Consider the following 21,733-nt stretch of genomic DNA (forward strand, 5'->3'; position numbering starts at 1 on the left):
TAAGTGATACACATGTATAAACAAAGACGTTTACTGAGGGAAGTAATGAATTAGTTCCTTTCAACTTGTTTAACAATCATAATGCTTAATGAGAATAAATATTTCAGGAAATATAAAAATGACAGAGATTATCATTTAAATTAATTTTTGCATGACTGTCACAAGTACCGGCATTGTGTCCTAAATCAGTTGCTTTACTGCAATAAGTTTCACCTTACATCTAAGATTGGGTGCGTTCAGAGTACTACCGTTGGCTGACAAAAGTTACCACTGGTAGAATTTCTTACCATTGGTATGCCAATGGTACCAATGTTTGCCGAAAAAATTTACCATAGGTAGATTTTTCTGGGGCCCACTCGATTGGGACTCTTCTTATTCCAGAATAACCATTCTGTCTGCTTGATTGGTTTGGTAGGGTAGACTTAGAAGGCCTTCTCAGCCTTCCACGTCAGAGATGGAAGGATAGCTGAAGGATAGCATTCTAATATGGCGTCAAGCGGTTTGGTGAAAACTTGGGGGATTTTTATTATTGTAAATAAACCAAACTTAAAACACAATACAGTTGCAAAATGTATTTTTATCATGTATGAAGGGTACTTCTGTTGAGAAGCATTTTTTTCTGTTATGTAATTGCAGTAGAATCAACCATTGAACACAGTTTCATAATTTACCATGTAATATGAGGTGCAGATTTGAGCCATAAATAGGTCCCTGATTTGACCATAATTATTTTATTTTTTTACATGCTCTTTAATATTCTTCTGTCTCAAACACTTGATGTTTTAAATCTTCTTTACATAAATAAAAAAAAATTCCCAATACTATTATATTAAATTAATTTTTCCACTCTTAATTATCTCAAGTTTCCCTTTCGAACTAACATTTAATGCTTTAAAAAACAGATTCAAATTCTTGAAATTCAACAACTGCAGTAATTCAAAACATTGCAGATAATATTCCATCCTATTCAATATCCTTCTGAACACTTGATTTAGACATACATATTCCAACCCTTCCAACATTCCCCTCTGCTTCTAGAAGGGTCCAAATCGAGTGGGCCCCTGCAGACGAACTAGAGCTCTGTTAGCGATGGTAACTTTTTTAATGACGTCAAACAAAATGGCGGGTACTGATCAAGTCGGTCCTACTAAACAGAGAACCCGAGAGATCTCTAGGTTGACCGGACTGTATTTGGTAAATTCAAATAGTTAACATGTTGCTTATTTGTCGATTCTTTTTAAAAATTTATGAATAATTGAGTTCATTTTTACTCTATAAATCGTTTTCTATCTATAAAATTAATAACAAGATTATTCTATGAAAGTTTTCCCTGGGGAAAAAAGTTGAAAAAGTAACAAATCATTGTAATGTTTTTACCACACCTATATTCATCAACTCTGTGTATATAGGTGTGAAACGTCTTTTTTAAATGTGATTTTTCTTGACTGAAAGTTTCAGAATCTTTATTTTAATAAATTTCAATTTTTAATGTAGAATAAAAATTTTATTGATTTAATAATTTTACAGTTGACAATTCGGAATACAAGTTGAAGAAAAATTCTGTTCTGGAAAAGTACTTTACTGTACTACAAAAGTATTTCTGAAAGCATTCTCTTGCTGCAAAATGATGCACGAAGCAAGAATAATAATCTTGGTTTGACATTTTCTTTTAAGAAATCTGTCATTGTTAACAAATGTCAATGGTATATACCAATGTCACAAATGGTACACCAATGGTGCCATGAGATTCAAATCATTCCAAGCGCTGTGATACACATTGCAAGCATTGGTAACAGAGTTTCCTAGGCAAACTCTACCCAAAAATCGTTCAGAGTACATAGGGGTCCAATGGTACCAACGGTACAAATTGTTACCATTGGCAAAAAGGTGATGGTACCATTGGAATTACTCTGAACGCACCCAATGAGTTGTGTTTGGCTCAAGGTCATATTCTAAAAGTTATGGTCACTTAGGCAGCGAGTTAGTGAAATTCAGTCTGGGCAATGAGGTTGACGCCCACATAAAAATCTTGATTATGGATTTATTGCAAAAAAGTTTCACCTTACATCTAAGAATGAGGTGTGTTTGGCTCAAGGTCATATTCTAAAAGTTATGGTCACTTAGGCAGCGAGTTAGTGAAATTCAGTCTGGGCAATGAGGTTGACGCCCACATAAAAATCTTGATTATGGTGTTGGGTAATTATGATCCCAATCTTTTCAAATTAATGCCCATGGTAGAGCCTTGAAATGTTCAATGTTTTACATTGAAATATGTATATAGGATTTTTTAAAGAATAATATTCTCCAAAATCAGTGGCCATAAAAATAAATGTAAAGTTACCTGAGGTAGTGTAGATTCTAAATTTTTACTTTGACAATTGTTTTTTTCTAATCATTTGTAGTTTGTATGGTTTCTTCAAATGGGACTAAATCGCCCGCGTGGCGCAGTGGCTAAAGCGTGTGTTCTAGAGTCGCGAAGTAAGGAGTTAATCCTTACGTGGCGGGTTCGAATCTCACTCTGGGACGTGGAGACCGTACCTGCAGAATTGTAGCGTTATGGCTTTGTATATTAGTCTTTGACCACAGCGTTACAGATCCCGCAATGCAAAAAGGATCAATTTACGGCGCAAGATGTTTTGCGTACTTTGGGGGAGAATTTCTCCACATTCCAGCATTTGTCAACCAACTACCTTTTACTCCCTAATTCTAGACACATTCTTTAACCAATTTGTATAATTATTTTATCCACCTCCAAATCCTTTATAGTCGTCTTTATAAGTTATAAACTCAAGTGATAAACTCGCTTGATTAGAATTCTTTTTTGGATTGCTGAAAATAAAGCGAGTTTATCGCCGGTAGAGACGACCATATAGGGTTGGGAGATGGATAAAATACACAGATTGGTTAAAGAATGTGTCTAGAATTAGGGAGTAAAAGCTAGTTGATTGACCAATGCTGAAAAGTTGGGAAATTCTCCCCCAAAGTGCGCAAATAATCTTGTGCCGTAAATTGCATTTTTTAGCACTACAGGATCTGTAGCGTTATGGTCAGAGACTAATATATAAAACGTTCTGCGGCTAGCGGAGACCGGTACTGCGAATGAAACTGTATAAACCGATGCCCTGCAGTAGATGCTGGCACGAAAAAGAATCCTCACTGCTCAATGGCCGTAAGTGCCGAGTATAGGTCTCCACCGGCAAGTGGTGACGTCTCCATTTGATGAAAAATTCTTGAGAGGGACATTAAACAACATACAATCAATCAATGAAATGGGACTACTCATTATAACTCATACATTTAAAAGAAACCGTTCAGTATAATGATTTTGTCATGGCAATCTAAATTATTACACATATTTGATGTGGGAATTTCAAAGAAAATATTAGACTTTCTCCCATTTTGACTCTTATAAGGACTATCCATTGTAATGCTAATTGGAATGGACGACATTGGGCTGTCGAATTGTCTGAGCTTCGGATTTTCCTCATCGTGAAAGATCCAACATTCAGTATATTAAATTTAGTTTGTTCTATGTAATCCTTGGGATGCAGTTATTCTTTAACATTTCTAATCCAAGTAACAGGCTTACTTGCATTAATTGATGTCAGTAACAATTAAACTTGATCGATAGTAGTTAGCTCATTTAATAAATAAAGTGTTTTCTAAGCTGCTAAAGGATCTAAATCCAAATTAGCAAATTGGTCAAAAGTTTTCTAGAGCTTATGCTTTTCTCACAAAATGTTTTATTAAGATTACTGATCTGATCTGGCCTGTTGATTTCTGTATACAGCTTAAATTTTTTAAAAAATATATAGTGATAAGCTAGTAATTTTTTTTTCTTCAAATTTTAAATATTTCAAATAGCCTTGCCATTTTAATGTTATAAAATTTTAAATTTATAAAAGCTGAATATGTTTATTAAGTCCTCAGCTAGAAATTTTTGTTGACCAGTTGATTTCTTCAACTAACTAAACACATTGATGATAGACTGTTCAGTATTTCACTATCAGGTATATAATGAATGGTATGTAGGGTTCTTGCCCTGTATACTATTAAAACGTACAACATGGCCGATATCATCTCTTCAGTCGAACAGTTTCAGATAGAACTTTAAGGTACTGTTATATCTTGTATGTATACATGTATACTTACCTGTTGTACCATGAAGATAATGTTGATGTTTGCATGAGTGAACGAAGAACATAAAAATGAAACACACAGAGTATGAACGCCCGAGATATGGCCCAGCAAACTTCGACTCAATCGTTTAACTCATCTTTTATGATGGGAAAAAGAATCTCTGTCAACTAATGTGATATTCATCTTATTAATGTAGATAGGAAAACATTCATTACAATATGGTTTGAAATAAAACAGAATTTTCTTAATACAGTTACAATTTTTTGTGTAAAAATGTTTAAATCAAATTTTTATAAGTAGATGATATAGTTCTTTTTTTTTTAATTCACAGAACTCTAAAGCCAATGGGACTAAAAAGATGAAATCATTTTAAAGCTTAAGGAGGCTCTTTACACCACTTTTTGATGACTTACTACACAAAAACATTTTTCTTTGTACCGAATGCAATCGAGAGCGGTAAGTCGAAATGACAACCAATTGAAATCCCTATATTGACATATTTTAAAATTATATTGTTGTATTTTGTTTACTACATTATCGAGAAGAAGAGGCACTCAAAATATACCAGAACCTACTAAATAACAACATGTATACTCACTCATAAATATTTTCATAGATTTATTAGTGAGGGAATACCCATCCCAGACCCCTGCATTTTCCTTTCCAGAAACACAGCGACGACCCTGACTCATACATTGGCATATTATGTTATACTGATACATGTATATGATTTAAATGACAAAACCTGGATATAATCTCTCTGGGAAATAAAATGTTAAGCATCATTCTGTACGAATAAGTCACGACAACTTGTGAATATATACAGACATAAGGTTGCTTTACGTGACTACAGAGAAAACACTTCGTTGCGCATCTGTTGCCATCCAAATCACAATACCGTATGACAAGTCCAACAATCATCAAGAGATTGTAATAAAAACATAAATCTCAGATTTATTTCTCTAAATTTATTATACTGATTGAGAGACAGTAAAATATGAAGTCTGTATACATACTGTATATTACATTAGAGATTTCGATATTTCAGTGATGTTGCCCGGGAAGTAACATTTCATTATTTTATCTTTTTTTTTTTTTTTGGATAACATTAAAGATCAAATGCAGTTCATGATACAATTTGTATTATATTTCATGCATAATTATGTTAAAAGGTTTCACAATTGATAATAATGTTATTATAAGTAATTTATATTTACTGAAAATTTTCGATAAAATTGATAACCCGTTCGCGGGTGCACCAATATTAATCAAACGTTGTTAATACAGAAACAGCTATCTTTTGACATAGGTTGTAATGCCAAGAATGGCCACGATAAGCAGCTGAATAACAAGCAATGTTTGGAAAGCCAGGATGTCAATGGCGGTGCACAGAGCGGTCCAGTCGGTTTCCGGTGAAGATATTGGTTCAATTGCGCCTTCCGGGTTCTTAATGTTCTCCAACTTGGTTACTTCATTTTCATTGTCGATACTATGACCTTTGCAACATTTGAACCATCTTGATAGCCTTAATAACTTACGATGAAAACTATTAAAGGGAATAGACGGGTTTCTATGACAAAATCGAACTTGTATGGCTGTTATTACGAGAATGACCACGCCAATGGTTAATTCTAAAACAAGATACAAACAGAGCAAAGATGTGCTGTCTGAATTTTTTGGAAGTGAGGAGTCAAGAACATTAAGGAAAACGGCGAATGACAAGAAAATAGTAACTGAGAACGCAACCTTCTCTTCGCTTTGTGTTGGTATCAAGAATACAACGAGGTTGAGTTTACCAAGAAAAAGAATGGGTAGTATCAGATTGAGAATGTAAAATCCAGGTTTTCTACTGAGGTTGAAGGTAAACGTCACTTCCGACTCTCCAGAACCGGTATTGACATGGTGGGACGAGGAGTCTATCGCCCAAACACTATTTGGGATATACTCGTAAAAGTCCAGTCCATCGTAGCTATCAGATATGTTGACTTCGTAGATAGAATGTGTCCAAATTGTCAGTGTTATATTACAAGTTTGTCTGTCGAAAGGAAAGTATGTGATATCAATGAGACATTTGGTCTCAAACACATGAAATGGCCACCAAAGAACTAGTCCAGTATGTTCTACAATTACGTAATAGAATGGTCCTCCCATTTCGCTGAACGATTTGAATCCGTTTTTTAGCACCAAATCTGGTTTCCAAATTTCGTTTTGTGGTAAATACATCTCAGTGATATTTTCATATAACTCTGGATCCCAAGATAAATAACTGTCATACCATTCCAAAGCTAAAAATCCAGATGTCGTGAAAACACCCTTGACTTCGTCCAAGGAGTTGATGCCAGAAAATCGGAGACTTATATCTAGATCCAGCGTCAGTCCCTGGTGCAGGACGGGTCGGATTCGTTTGTCGTATCCTTCTACAGTAAATTTCTCATAAAGCAAATCTTTTAACCCAGTAGTCAGCTTACTGTTGCATATGTGTGTGGACATTAGTTCTAACATCACAAAGAACCAAATCGCTACAAAATGCATTTCTTTTTCCGGGATTTATTTTTCTCCCTGAGGTTTATATCTCCGTGTTTAAAATTTAAAACATTAAATAATATACTGGGTGGCAGCACCTGAGATAAGTGGACAGCTTTCGATCGATGCTCCGGAAACAAAATGGGATTTTACTGCGAACGAACCTCGATATCATAAATAATGAACACTATTTGCAGAATCACGTTATGTCTTTAAATGGTTAAGTAATGAAGACTCATTCAACAGTACAATTGTACCCGTAGGAATAAATTCAATTCCATTGTCTATAGTTGATGACTCATTAATTATTAATACGTTTAGTGTACATCGTTCCCCATTAAACAAATCGCATTTTCAATTAAATAGAAACATCTTGAATTAAGGAAGCTAGGGGGTCAACTAATTATTTTTTTATTAACCACCAGATATAACTTAAATTTTGGGATATGATATCTTAAACTGTCAACTATCATTTGGCAAAGAAAAATTTCATAAATTTTAGCTTTAAAATTTGATCATTTTATTACATCTTTATATGGAGCTCTTCTTCTGAGATCAAAATAGTCTAAAAATGGCCACGACCTCTTTAAAACTCACTATACATAATTTAAATATTATTATAAAAATCATATATATTCAAAAAAGTGAAATTAAACAAAAGGTTACTGACACCAAAACTATTTGGTTTTTTTTTTATATTGCATTACATTGATAAATTTAAAAACACGCTAGCGATATAGTTTGGGCCGATCAAAGTATCTAATTTTAATTATATTGATAAAAAGCACTTAGTGATATTAAATGGAAATTAAAAGTATGAAATAATAAGTGTCTTAAAAAAGTCAAAGCATATTGGAGGCAGAGCAAAAATAAACCTTAAAGATATAAGAGGTGGGATCAGGTAACATGGAGGAGTAAGCTCCCCCTGTTCACCGGTCACACCTCCAGTGCTCTTGTCATGATCAGATAAAGGGGAAAATCTGTAGCCAATTCAGTGTGAAAATAATGGCCTTATAAAATGTATAAAAACCATCAGTCAATATAAACATTTATCGACAGATTACACATTAGCTGACGATATCAATTTGCGAAATGTTGATCACCTTGTCTCATCACGTTTTTCCAATTGTTCGACTTTGGTTGTCCAAAGTGTTGAAAATTCTTACGTTTTAGAAAAATAAATGCGATTTCAAATTTTTAAGGGTTTCTAGAGTGTTTAAATATCATTTTTTCGGATTTTTGTTGTTCAATGGCCTTGAAATTTCTCGTCCACTGTTAACATTTTGGTGAAGAGTAAAAGAGTCTGGTAGAATATTTTAAGTACTAGAACCCGCTACGCATTTTTTTTGTAATGAATTTTATATAGCTTTGGAATTCGGTTTATAAGTATGGTGATTCAAATTCATTATGATTGTTAAGAATATTAAAAATGTTTAAAACTGACATTCTTTTTTAAAGAATTTCCTCATAAGAAGCGAACTATGATTTATTGAATAATCACCTACAGAATTAAATCCAGGTTCCTCCAAATTACAGTTATAATAATAATTGAGCCTGCTGACAAAGAAAATGCTGTTCCTTGCTTTGTCAGCTGTGACCACTACATTGATTGAGTAATCTGTCTGATTCTTTTTTAACTTCTGAATTATTGAAGAAAGAAAGATGGGCTATCTAAAAGATGGAAAAGTCAGGAGCGAAACTGTTAAGCTGGGATTACCGACATTAAAAAGTAAAAAGTAGAGATTTATAAATTGGAAAAATCCAAGTTTAAAATTGATTTACCAACGGAATAAACAACTTTGAAAATGCATGGCACTAATACACCGGGTTCAGTGCCTTAAAAAAAAAAACTACATGTACATGTACATGTGGAAAGAAGAAAAAACACTTTCCTAATCTTTGGTCGAAAAGTTATGTATCATATCCCTCTCTAGTCTTACCAACCTTTTTCATTATTTTGTTTATACAAATAAAATGAAAAAATCTATTTAAAAGGGATATATTGATTTTTATTAATTAAATAATGAATGATAAATTGCTTCTACTGTTATATCTAAATCTTACATTTTACTTATTTGTAAGTGTTTGTATAAATCACGGTAGAAAATATACAAAAAGTAAAACTCTCTTGGACAATCAAGAAAATTATCATGAGCTTATCTATAGCAGATGATAGTATTGTCCAATCTATTTCGCCCACGTCTGCTCTTTCGATAAATTTTTCTGAAGATTCTTTTTTCAAACGTTTTATAAACCAAATTTCACGCTTTGACAATTTAATGTGTTGATCTCGGTGACAGATTTCCCTTGTAAGCTCGAAATTAGAACAATCAGTACCGCTAATGCAAGTTCTATCTCCATGTAAACACAAGTGAGAGAAATCGAATCTGAATTTTCTGGTAATGAAGAAGTTATCGAGTTAAGAAACACACCATATGCAAGAAAAAGAGTTATTGCAAAGGAAACTTTTTCTCCGCTTTCTGCTGGAATTAAAAATGCAAAAATCTTCATAATTCCTAAGAAAAGCAGTGGAGTTATCAAATTCCATACATAAAATATGTATTTTCTCCGTAAATTGAAAGAAAATATGAGGTTGAAAAACATTTCTGATCCATCTAATTCCACGGAAGTCATGTTGGAAAATATTTTCCATATCCCGTTTTCATAATAATCAAATAACCCCAAATAAGATCGACTTCCAATCTTTACCATGTTTCTGTCGTGGTTCCAAACGGTGAAAATCATCTCACAAGTTTGAGCATCGAAAGGAAAATATATAACATCGACTTCACAACGTGCCTCAAAAACTTGATACGGCCACCACGTTACTTGCCCAGTGTAATTTAATACAATATAGTAAAAATCTCCTCCCATTGGTTTAATTTCCTTCACACCATTTCGAAGAATCAAATCAGGTATCCAAATATTACTCTGAGGTAAGGTGAAATTGGTTATATTTCCGAACACTTCAGGTTGCCAGCTCAAGAAATGATCCTTCCATGTAACTTCCAGGAATCCCGTAGTAGAAAACACCCCAGACTTCTCATCGATGAAATTAACCCCCGAGATAATCATTGAAATGTCTAAAACAACTGATTCGGACACATCTTGTACTGGTCTTATCCTCTTGTCATATTTTCTTGTTTCAAATAGCTCTTGTAGAATATTTCGTAAATATTCTGTTTGTTGGCAGTCAGACTCTATAATATTTAAAAGACAGCAAAGAATCATCGCACAAATCGTGTTTTTAACAGTAACCATGACCAGTGTTAACTTACATGTAACTAGACTTTCATGTAGCAATCTGACTCAACACATTTCAATATATGCACAGTCACGTAAAAACGCTAAATTTCCCCCAAATTTAATCGATTAAAAAAACAAAGTTAATCATAATGACAATTATGAAAGTATAATTAAGCCTGGTTCGATAAAAGCAACCCAATTTAAAGGCCTTGATGGGTTTCGTCTCAATTTACAATGCAAATAACACAGATCAAAAAACTACAGAAGAGACAAAAGGTTTAGAATTTGTAGGTTAACTTAAGTACCCAGTTGTTGATATCTAACTTGATTTTGTTAATGTAACATGAGAAATCAGATCTAGTACTTGCAAATACAAAGGAACATCATATGGTACACCAAATTCACAAAAATGAGCAAAACATAGTTTCACAGTCGATAAACTAGGTTTATCGGTTGTAAACTATAGTTTACGGACTGATAACTATATATAGTTAACAACATTAATCTATATTGTACATTTGTAAACCATAGTTAACGCGATAATCTATGTTTCACAACCATAAATTATACTTAACACCAAAAACAATCATTTGCGATCGCAAAACATAGATTATCTGATAAATACAGTTTCACGATTTGTAAACTATGGTTTACAACTCTTAACTATAGATAACAATCGTAAATTATAGTTTACAGACGTGAATCTATGTTTATCAACAAAATCTATTGTTAACGTTTTATAAGAGACAAATAAACTTTGATTAGCATTCGTAAACTATTGTTAACAACCGTTAAATATAGTTTTACAAATGAAAACTATACTTAACGAATCGTTAACTATAGTTTACGGTTTGTAAACTATAGTTTACAGTCGATAAACCTAGTTTATCAATTGTGAAACTAGGTTTGGCTCATTTTTGTGAATTTGGCATGCCATATATGGCACGCCAGATTCACAAAAATGAGCTAATCATAGTTTCACAATTGATAAACTAGGTTTATCGGTTGTAAACTATAGTTTACGGACTGTAAACTATAGTTAACAACGTTAATCTATATTTTACGTCTGTAAACCATAGTTAACGGATAATCTACATTTCACAACCGTAAACTATACTTAACAACGAAAACAATCATTTGCTATGGCACGCCAAGTTCACAAAAATGAGATAAACCTAGTTTCACATTTGATAAACTAGGTTTATCGACTGTAAACTATAGTTTACAAACAAACTACATCTGTAAAACTATATTTAACGGTTGTTAACTATAGTTTACGAATGATAATCTAAGTTTATCTGTCTGTAATAAGCGTTAACAATAGATTTTGTTGATAAACATAGATTCACGTTTGTAAACTATAGTTTACAATCGTAAACTATAGTTAAGAGTTGTTAATCATAGTTTCACAAATCGTGAAACTATATTTATCAGATCGTTAACTATAGTTAACGGTTTTTTAACTATAGTTTACAAATCGTGAAACTGTATTTATCAGATAATCTATGTTTTGCAATCGCAAATGATTGTTTTCAGTGTTAAGTATAGTTTACGGTTGTGAAACATAGATTATCGCGTTAACTATGGTTTACGGATGTAAAATATAGATTAACGTTGTTAACTATAGTTTACAGTCCGTAAACTATAGTTTACAACCGATAAACCTGGTTTATCGACTGTGAAACTATGTTTAGCTGATTTTTGTGAATTTGGCGTGTCATACATATGTATCAGTAACCCGGAGATATACATCTGATCAGTCGCACAGATATCAAATATTTTCATAAATAAAGTTTTAACTTAAAACTTGCTTAAATTGCAATTGTTTTTGAATACAGAATAATGAAGCTACTGCAGTTCTGAATTAGATTTTCCATTACTACTCTTGTCATGTCTCATCACTCATAATTAAAATAAAGGCCACTTTTAGCATTTAAATCATACTTTTTATCCAATTAATGACCATAGATTATTTGAAAAAAAGCGGGAGGGGCTGACTGAAAATATGACCATTAATAAATACTCTGCACACATACAAAACGTTTGTTTAATGTAGTACAGATGAAAAGGTTGAAGATTCGATCTAAAAAAAATTCTTTGAATACTAGTAATAGAAATTTGTGAAAAGAGCATAAACGTAGATCCCTGAAAATTCCAGGCCTGGGGTCGGGTGTATACGACGAGTAAGTATCCCCTATGGACCGTCACACCCGCCACGAGCCCTATGCGTTGATCAGGAAGACAGAACATTCCACAGTCAATTCAGTATTAAAAAACTAACAATTGGTTTGAAACATGTCAGCCAAAATACGACCCAAAGATGAGTTATATCTGCTAACAAGTCAGTTTAACGAAATAAAATTTACAAAATGCTGACTTTAAACGAAGTTGTTGAAATCCCTTACAAGTAACATCACCTTATTTGTCAGTAACCTGTCTCGGTTAAAAACCGATTATACTAGGAGCATGATCTTGAGTATCGAGCTGGGAGATGCAAATACCATGTGTAGTTGATAGCAAGATATTACAACAGAAATAAGGAAAGTTGACAGTGGAAAAATTGAAACCATCTCGTTTGTCAAAATGTTTAGTTGCTAGTTGGTCATTATCATCTACACTCAGTAAACCCTCCAAATTTATATCTAACAGACTCTGTGGTGTTTTTAATTTCAAGTTCACTGGATGTATCGAATCAACATATGAATGAAAGTAACTATTTTTAATTAATAATACATCGATTATCTGTATGTCGAGTTAAAGCCAGCGCAAATGTTTTCTTTTTTCAGATAAAACTCCCTGCATACCAGAAGACTGCACGTTAGAGATATCACATGGTACAAATACCTCAGAGGCACAGATGTCTAGTGTTATCATTACAATAATTTCTTCCCTAGACTTTACTTTGAATAAAGAGAAAATGTCTAAAAGCCAAGGTGTATAGGGGTAACGCAAACTAAAACTATACCCCCCCCCCAACAGTGCAATTTTATCTCCTTTTCTTTGTCAAACTCTGCTTAGTTTCTCTCTTCTTATAACTCTACAGTGGTTTATGTATGAAAATTCGGGAGAATGCTTTTAATGAACTTAATGAAACCCTACAGTGTATGTCTTTAGACGAAATTAAAGATGACTTAAATTTTGTAAGATCTGGAACCATTGTTTTGTTCTACTGCATTTGTCTTCCTATTGATCTTAAAACCTGATGTTATTGCCCTAATTCAATTTTCAAATAGCACACTTACTAATAACTTAATTATGTAATGGTATGTAGCATAACAATAACAATAAAATGCTTAAAATATCAATTGCAATATTCAATCGGCAACTCTGGAGCCATTTTTCATCAATCAAATAACATACATGTACAGCAATTGCTTGATAAAATTTTATTGCACATTTAATTATAAGTTATAATCTCCTACTTGTAATCAAAAAGAAAAATCTGAAGATGTACACATAAATCAATTAAAGAAAATACATGTAAACATGTCTTTTTCACAAATATGCCTTTAACATGATTTACAGCAAACAGATTCAAATACATGTACTAAACAAATATCAAAAAAATCCCTTGTATTGAGGCAGTTAAGTTGCATGTGTATTTAGAATAATTTACTAAGGTATATCTGTTTTAAATTCAATAGACATTTCGGTATTTTTAGTACACTAACTGAAACAGTATGCAGTTCCTTTTGTGTATTCTACCACAATGTGCCTAGGTTTTGTATCGAGTTGATCGAATGTTGTACAGTAGATTTCCAATGGAAACCAGGATTTCAAGAGGAAAATTACACTTAATGTATCAAAAAAGTACATCTCCTCTGATCATTTTTTAAATTTGAAAATGTAAAAAATTCTATATTTTCATTTCATAACAATCTAAAAATTATTCAAATTGATAACAAAAATGTTCCATTCAAGACGAAAATGGGACACAAGTTCAACATTTCTGGAGAAAATGTTGAAAATCTGTAATGCTTAAACAGAATACACAACAGGTTACAGATGCCTGAAAATCTGTTATCAGAAAAACTCACTTGAACTCTTAGCTCAGGCGAGCTATGAAGTAGTAATTCTAAATAAGGAAATATTGTTTTCATCTCCAATAATAAATATAGTAAACATGAAAAGGCTGTTGTCAAAAAAATTTCACAACTTCATTTAAAAGTTAAATACCAATCTTATATAGAAAAATGTAAAAATTGGAATATTAAGTTATTAATGAACTTAAACTGTACCATGGATCTTCCACTCCTCTTACCCCTTCCATTCCAAATCCCAAACCAAATATCCTGTTCTACTAGTTGCCTGCATGCATCCAAAAACAGGAACAATCATTATAATGACCTGATCACACAACTATAGCGCATCATTGAAGAACCTTCACACAGAAATATGTTTTAGAAATATCACACAACTGAAAAACAGATACAATTTATCAACAAAATAACTTAAAAATAAACAATTTCATTTGCATTAAAATGGTACAACTATTTGTATAACAACATATTATTTATAGGTACTAGTTTGCATGTTCTCTGAAAAGAGAAAGTGTAAAGTATGGAATCATTAACAGACAAAGGTCAATTTCATCAACACAACCCTCCCTCTTCCAATTCATCATCTGCGAGCTGTGCCCCTTGACCTGATGTGTCATTGGCTGCTTCATTCTTGACCACACCCACCCTTCCACTTCCTCCTGCAGGAATGACAAGTCCTCGGGCTATCTTTGCAAACTACAATAAAAAGAGATGTGTTTATATGGTAACATCTTTTATTATTGTCATGAATATTAAAATATACTATGTACAATTAATCTTTTGAAAATGTACAGTTTTATCAACAAATGAAACAATTTTTATTCTTCGTAGAAAATATTCTATCAAATAAAAGTGCTTGGAAATTTTCTAGACATTTACAGAAGCACTTCAAATTTTTAAATAATCATGCAACCTGTCTTAATAGGATAATGAATAGTGCATATTTTAAAGGGCAACAGTTGAAAATTACACTCTAAAGGATAACCAATGTCAGAGGCTGACAATGGTTTTAAGCATTGTCAATAAAGACAATAATGTTTTACTGAATTTCTGTTGTTTGAGAATGTCATGAATTCCCTAGTTTTTAAAGAGATTTTAAATTCTTTTACTTCTTAATTTTTTAATAACTAAAATTTGAATAAGATTCACCAGCCCCTCAAATGATTATTTGGAACGTGTATAAGAAAATAATTATTTATCAACAATTTCTGCATTTGCAAACCTTTTTTCTGTTTCTTGTTTTCATCAAAGCACCTTGTTCCAACAAAATCACCATCTTATTCATTTACCTTGTTTTCAAACAACAATTAATGTGTTGAAAAATTCAACTGTATGCGCTTTAGTAATAGGTATGTCAGATTTTTTATTTGATGCCCATTGTTAAGTGTGATTATGATTTATGCTGAGGGAAACAGAATGTTTATGCATCCTAGCCAATTAGATTCTAGTTAACAAACATGCAAAGGCATGTCTATATAATAATAATACCTGTTATAAATCTAATTTCAATTTACTTACACAATTGTCCATAAATTTAACAAAGGGTCTCGATAGTATTGTTCTGGCTTCTTCTTCATCTCCGTCATTAAATGCTCGGATTAATTCATCTGCCCCCTGAATGAACTCATCCTCGCCTGTTCCCTTGCTGCAAAAGGAAAGAGCATAAAAATGCTTGCTTACATCAAGAAATTAATTCAATGAGATAATTAAAGAAATGTTTCTTATATAAAGCTGAATGTCTCCTTAGTTGACTCTTCCATAAACATTTAACTTGGAAATTGAATTCAGTGACATTAATGAAGACATTCATAATTATTCAATTCTGAATACAGGTACATGTATGCAGTCTCTTTTGACTTGTTGAAAAATTGTTCAAAAATTACAATCAAGATCAATTCCATGGTTTCTTTGAAATATTGTGATAATCCCTAAAAATTTGAACTAAGATCCAACTTTTCTTTCTTTTTTAAAGGTTTACATGACAAATTATTTACATTTGCCTTTCATATACATCTTTATAATTAATTAACAGGTAAGAAATTACTTTGATGCTGCTGTGAAGAAGTTTTCTGCAGCCACTGGGTCACCATTTTGTAGGTGCACCAACACTATTCCCAGTATCACTCTGTTTATCATAGGAAAGTTTTCGGTCTGATGGTGAAATTCTATTTCCCTTTTTAAAGCTTCAATAGCTAAATCATACCTGGATTTGAAAAAGAAAAAGATTTTAACATGTTTTGTCATTTTTTCTTTCACTTACTGTTAGATCTGCTTTAAACTGATTGAAAAATTTATTTTCAATATCAAGATCGAAGTAACACATTTTCATCAATCAATGAAAAAAAATCCTTGCATAACGAAATCTTAATAAGGATGAGCTGTACCAATTTATGAATAACTCTACCAATGGCTATGCTTTAGTTAAGAGTTGTGAATTATAGTTTCTCAGAAAATTTACACCTCCAAAAAAATGCCTCAATGTCAACTTATGCTTTTCATAATTTTGTGAACTTGGCAATTAAACTATAACCATACAACCTAAAACTACATGTATTATTAGAATTTGCAACTACATGTAGAGAGTTGTAATCATAGTTTACAAACTGTGAAACAGTATTTATCAGATTAAAAGTGTTTTGCTATCACAATCTATGAGTTAAATATGGTTTATAAATGTAAAAATACAGTAAATGTATTATATTTAGTGTGTATGATATTTAGCAGAGATTGATTCTTAAATAAGTTAGCGTGGATTTGATTTATAGCTTAATTCTTGATGTTCTTTTCATGTTTATATGTGCAAAACACTTAGTGTTGTACGTGTACTTGAATTAGCAGAAGTTTTCTTCCTCCAAAAAGAATATACAGCCAAATGTAATACATTTACAGTATACATTAACATCATCTATTACAAGTTACTGTCTGTAAACTATAGTTTACTCAGTTGACCTAATTTATTGACTATGAAACCGTTTTATACCCCCCCCCCTTTTTTTTGGTAAATTTAGCATGATTTATGACTGAGCTTTTAAGAGTGATATTGAAAATTCTCTCACTTTTCTGCTCTGACAAATAATCTCCCTGCTTTTCCTGCAAACTCTGCACACTGTCTTGATTTGTCTTCCAACTAAAATGATCATAAATCAATAGATCAAATGAAGTGATTTTACTAAAACATTAGGAATATTTATATACACCTAATTATAGAAGAAATGAAACCTATCATGCAGAATAAAGGATGTAAACTACTGTACAATCAATTATTATCATGTGGTCATTTTTTGTGGCTCAAGAAAAAAAATGGTTTTGGAGCTTTGATTAAGTGTATGATGAAGACCATAGCATGAAACTTATTATTGAAACTTTTTTTGATTTTGTGGAGGACACAGCTATTTAGGGTCTCTTCATACAACAACAATGAAAAAATAAAACACTAGCGATAAAAATTTGTCATTTCACAATAGTTTATTTATGTCATTTTTAATGGTTTAATTTGTGTACTAAAATATTTTTCCCTTTTTTCTTTTTAAATTCATTCATTTATAAATTGTCTAATTGTTTACATAAAGATTCTGGATTTTGAGTCAAAAATATGCACTAAAACTGAAATTCTTTGGACTGAATTGGTTTTAAGCTGTAAAGGAAATCTTACCTCTGATATACTACAAGCTTTGTCATATAACTCAGCTGCTTTCTCTGGGTAGTTTAACTCTATAGTTCTACAATGTACAAAAACAAAGAAATCATACAAAATATCATAACATACATGTGTAAGGGAGTAAATACCAGCATTTTCATCACAGTGATTCTTACTCTTGTCTCTTAACTCATGATCTAGAATAACTTTGTACAACTACTGTTATCTCAAAACAATAAATGTTAGTAAAACAACTAACAAAGACAGTTTTTAAGTTTTTAATACTTGTATATTCTGGTATTAACACACAGACAGGAATGTGGCATACTTTGCTGCTCTGTCTAAAGTCAATGCCGCTGTGTCTGCTGTCCCGTTCTGCTGGAAAAGATCTGCTGCCCGCTCCAGTAAATTCACACAGCCTTCAACGTCCTTAAACTCTTTACACAACAGACCTGCCTGCTCCATCATCCTAAAATGATATTACATCTATATAAATGTGGCTCAAATAATTTTCTCTTCAAAGTTCTCTAAAGGAATGAAAGACTTTCTTTGAAATTATATTTAAAATAAAGTTACACTTTTAAATATAAAGATGAGAGAAAGAAAATAATCATAAAATTTCTTAAAGTTTCAAATGGCTGTAAAATCAACATAACTTACTTTGCTGCATTAAATATACTGGAAGTGTTAAGAAAAATAAAAGCAGAATATTAAAATAGTCTTTATATATAAATCTTATATCTCCAAAAAAATATATCACAAATTTTTCAATAAGCTTTGTGTGTGAAAATATAATGTTTCTGAGAATGGTCCATTGAAATGGGGGCAAATTTGAGCATGAATACCGTATAAGTAGAATTTTTAGCAAGGATTTAATTTTGGCATTATTAGCGAGGGTGCCGAGATCACTAAAATTGAATATAACTAAAAACGAATTGCATTTTATTTGTTATAACTTCTTTAACATGCATTTTAAAATCGCTAAAATAGCATCTCGCTAAAAATAGATTACCAGTCTTTCAGGACAAATTGCTAAATTTGCATCTCGCTAAAATTTCCACTTATATGGTATCTCCAAATGTTCTTGAATCAGAGGAATGACAATATTCTCCAAGTGTGTAGCCTGCTCTTGTGGCAAGTATCGGGTTTCAGAAAACTTCTCTCCATTAGAAATATTTACTTGTACAGAACAAAAATTTACTTCTTCTAATCGGTCTTAACAAATAATATTGGATTACAGATCTCATCCTTTGGACACTCCGTAAAAGTATAAAGCATTTCAATATATACTGAATAAAATATGGTGTCACTGTGTGTGTACTCTGGTTTTATGGAATATAAAAAAATGAAAGAAAAATAAAGTAACTATAGAAAAGATACGAATTCATCTGTTTGTATATATCAGCAGCTTTAAGGAAGGCATCCTTTGCCTCTGCAAAAGCTTTTGCATTTCTGAAACACGTGGCTGTAATTAAAATAATATACGTGTATATTATAATTAAAATATTCAACTTATGAATAATACACTGCAAATGATAACTTGTTTTTCTTGAAAGTTTTAAATACCTGCTTTTGTGTACTCTGAAGCAGCACTATCCAAGTCTGGTTTCCACTTGAATAAAGATGTTTTCATGCTATAGAAAAAAAAAATAAATAAAGCATTAATGCAAGATCATGTAAACAGATAAATATCACATAAAAGTAAATATTAACATATTTATACAATATACATGTACTATCATTTATAATAATATAATAAATCTCAGACTGATTGATTTAGTGATTCAGATGCCAGGTGCAGGTGCCACCTGAGTTGTTTCCCTTAAGATATGACAATGAAATTATGCAAGGGAGCAAACGAGTAGTTCATCTGCATTGTCTTCTTTTAGATGAAATTATAAAAATGTTGCAAACAAGATAATTTATACATACGCAGTAATTGACAAATATATGAAAAATTATCAGATCTGAGAAGAGTTGTCACCCTTTAGAACTTTTTCCTTTCTAAATGGTTCAAAATAATTGTATAATACATGTGAATCCAGTACATATATAAATAAGTGAGTTGATCAAAATTGCATAATTCATTAACTATTTACACTGTCTACATGTAAGTTAAAGTAAGGTAGTCTAACTCTTGGTGTTTTAATTACTAGACCTTCATGTAGAGCAAACAGTATTCATGTTTTTAAAAAACAACTAGAGGTATTGTGAGCAATGAGCTCACTAAATGATACCCCGCCTCCCATATGGTTATAATGGCAATGTCCATGTTTTGCTGTGGCCGGGAAACCCAAAATATGTGTCAGATCAAAAAGTAAAATAGGAGGTTCACAATGGCGATATGTAATAAAGATTCTGTGAAAGTTTCATTAAATTTCACTCAGTGGTATAAGAGGAGTCGCAGATAAGAGATGGGTACCCCAAAGCATAACAGACAGACGGATGGACCGACGTACAGCTAGATGGACGTACAGACGGACATACCTATTACTATAGACCCTCCCGCTTTTCAAGAGGGGTGTATAATGAAAATATCAGATCTTGCACATACTGACTGGTTTAACATGAAAATTTGTTTATGAATTAGTAAAGGCCACATTTAGCTGTCATTACACCAGGAATAACCTGGATTATCTAACTATCCAAAATTTATGCACAAGTTTCAGAGGTACATGCTTACTACAGTAGATTGACACAAATTCTAGATAAAGCTATATAATGATGTGGCGGTCAGCTGGGTTTGATCGCCGGTGGCCAGTTAGCTCAGTTGATAGAGCACCTGACCAGAGTTTCAGGGGTCCCTGGTTTGAATCACGGTCTGGTACAGGCTACATCTTTCTCCTCTCCCGTTATATTTGGTGCCATGCTTAGAACTGACAGGTGAGAGGCCTGTCAGGAATGAGCCTGGGTTGGGGTCTTTGGGGGCCAAAGACATTTAATTAGGGAGAAATGTGTTGGTCAGCCGGGTTTGATCACAGGTGGCTGAATAGCTCAGTTGGTAGAGCACCTGACCGGAGATTCAGGGGGACCGGTGTAGCATAATATTTTGATACCGCGATATATTGAACCCGGGTTCGAAATATCGCATAATATTTTGAACCCGGGTTCACTTTTTCGCTGCGATATATTGAACCCCCTTATAAAATATTGAACCCCTACCTTTTTCATTAAAGAGGTAGGGGTTCAAAATATTATGGCCATAATATACTGAGTCCCCCTGCCCATTTAATTTTACAGGAAGGGGGGTTCAAAATATTATGGCCATAAAATATTGAACCCCCCTGCCCTTTTAAATTTTAGAGGGAGTGGGGTTCAAAATATTATGGCCATAAAAATATCGAGTCCCCATGCCCTTTTTAATTTTAAAGGGAGGGGGTTCAAAATATTATGGCCATAAAATATTGAACCCCCTCCCTCATCAATTAAAAGGACAGGGGGACTCAATATTTTATGGCCATAATATTTTGAACCCCGGGTTCAATATTTTATAGGGGGGTTCAATATTTCGCAGCGATATTTTGAACCCGGGTTCAAAATATCGCGGGGTTCAATATATTATATGACACCGGGTTCAAATCCCAGTCTGGTCCGCTGCATCTTTCTCCTCTCCTGTTACAATGAGTTACATTGCTATTCAAAAGCTAAACAGCTTAATCTGGAGATTGTGCTGGACCTGTATATATAGATGCCACAACAAGTATATTTTGTACATGTTCAGATGTTGTAAAGTCAAGTAGTTCGCAGGACAGATTCATCCTGTTTATAGGTTCCAGATTCACATAGCTTATTATTATGTTATTCATTTTTATAACGTTACAGTTAATCTCATATTTGCTAAGGTATGATAACATTTAAAAAAAATAATGAACACTAATGAATATACATAAACAAAAGTTACAAAACATGTCAACAGGTCAATATGAAAATATGACATCGAATTTTTAAACTTCGATTACATGATTGAACAGAAACATACTATTTCTCAGCGGCCTGAACATGTGCCTTCCCTTCTGCATTTTTTTTCTGCTGAACATCTCCAGACATTCTTCTTTAGTTTACTATTTTAGAAATTCAATGAACATAAGATTAAAAATTTTCGTCTTCTGGGGATACTCTAAATGCTCTGTATCTCGAGCCCGATTCT

General features: G+C 32.6%; 2 protein-coding genes and 1 pseudogene across 2 annotated transcripts; all 3 read right to left on the reverse strand.

Annotated features, from left to right (window-relative positions):
• Window positions 1-5,188: 5,188 nt before the first annotated feature.
• On the reverse strand, window positions 5,189-6,844 carry LOC134232734 (acetylcholine receptor subunit beta-type lev-1-like). Its single transcript, XM_062714720.1, has one exon. It carries the CDS (start codon window positions 6,670-6,672, stop codon window positions 5,434-5,436), a length of 1,239 nt encoding a protein of 412 aa, XP_062570704.1. The 5' UTR covers window positions 6,673-6,844; the 3' UTR covers window positions 5,189-5,433.
• Window positions 6,845-8,734: 1,890 nt separating this feature from the next.
• Window positions 8,735-9,894, reverse strand: LOC134232741 (neuronal acetylcholine receptor subunit alpha-3-like; annotated as a pseudogene).
• Window positions 9,895-13,286: 3,392 nt separating this feature from the next.
• LOC134232728 (gamma-soluble NSF attachment protein-like) lies at window positions 13,287-21,732 on the reverse strand. The gene is made up of 10 exons (XM_062714716.1): window positions 21,566-21,732; window positions 19,153-19,220; window positions 18,967-19,051; window positions 18,247-18,264; window positions 17,915-18,055; window positions 17,602-17,668; window positions 17,006-17,076; window positions 15,994-16,152; window positions 15,468-15,594; window positions 13,287-14,645 (listed from the first exon to the last, which is right to left on the reverse strand). Exons 1-10 carry the CDS (start codon window positions 21,631-21,633, stop codon window positions 14,502-14,504), a joined length of 948 nt encoding a protein of 315 aa, XP_062570700.1. The 5' UTR covers window positions 21,634-21,732; the 3' UTR covers window positions 13,287-14,501.
• Window position 21,733: the final 1 nt, after the last annotated feature.

The sequence above is a fragment of the Saccostrea cucullata genome, unplaced genomic scaffold (genome assembly GCF_032062105.1).
Source record: "Saccostrea cucullata isolate Sc308-1 unplaced genomic scaffold, CSIRO_AGI_Scuc_v1 ctg366, whole genome shotgun sequence".
NCBI classification, from domain to species: Eukaryota; Metazoa; Mollusca; class Bivalvia; order Ostreida; family Ostreidae; genus Saccostrea; species Saccostrea cuccullata.

Bases quoted from the DNA above. Each gene is read 5' to 3' on its own strand.
- LOC134232728 (XM_062714716.1), bottom strand. From the start codon at position 21,633: ATGTCTGGAGATGTTCAGCAGAAAAAAAATGCAGAAGGGAAGGCACAT. The intron at 19,052-19,152 runs GTATTTAAAACT...TTTTAATTACAG, and splicing joins TTCAGAGTACACAAAAGCAG to CCACGTGTTTCAGAAATGCA. The intron at 16,153-17,005 runs GTGAGAGAATTT...TTTCAAATCCAG, and splicing joins TTATTTGTCAGAGCAGAAAA to GTATGATTTAGCTATTGAAG.
- LOC134232734 (XM_062714720.1), bottom strand. From the start codon at position 6,672: ATGCATTTTGTAGCGATTTGGTTCTTTGTGATGTTAGAACTAATGTCC.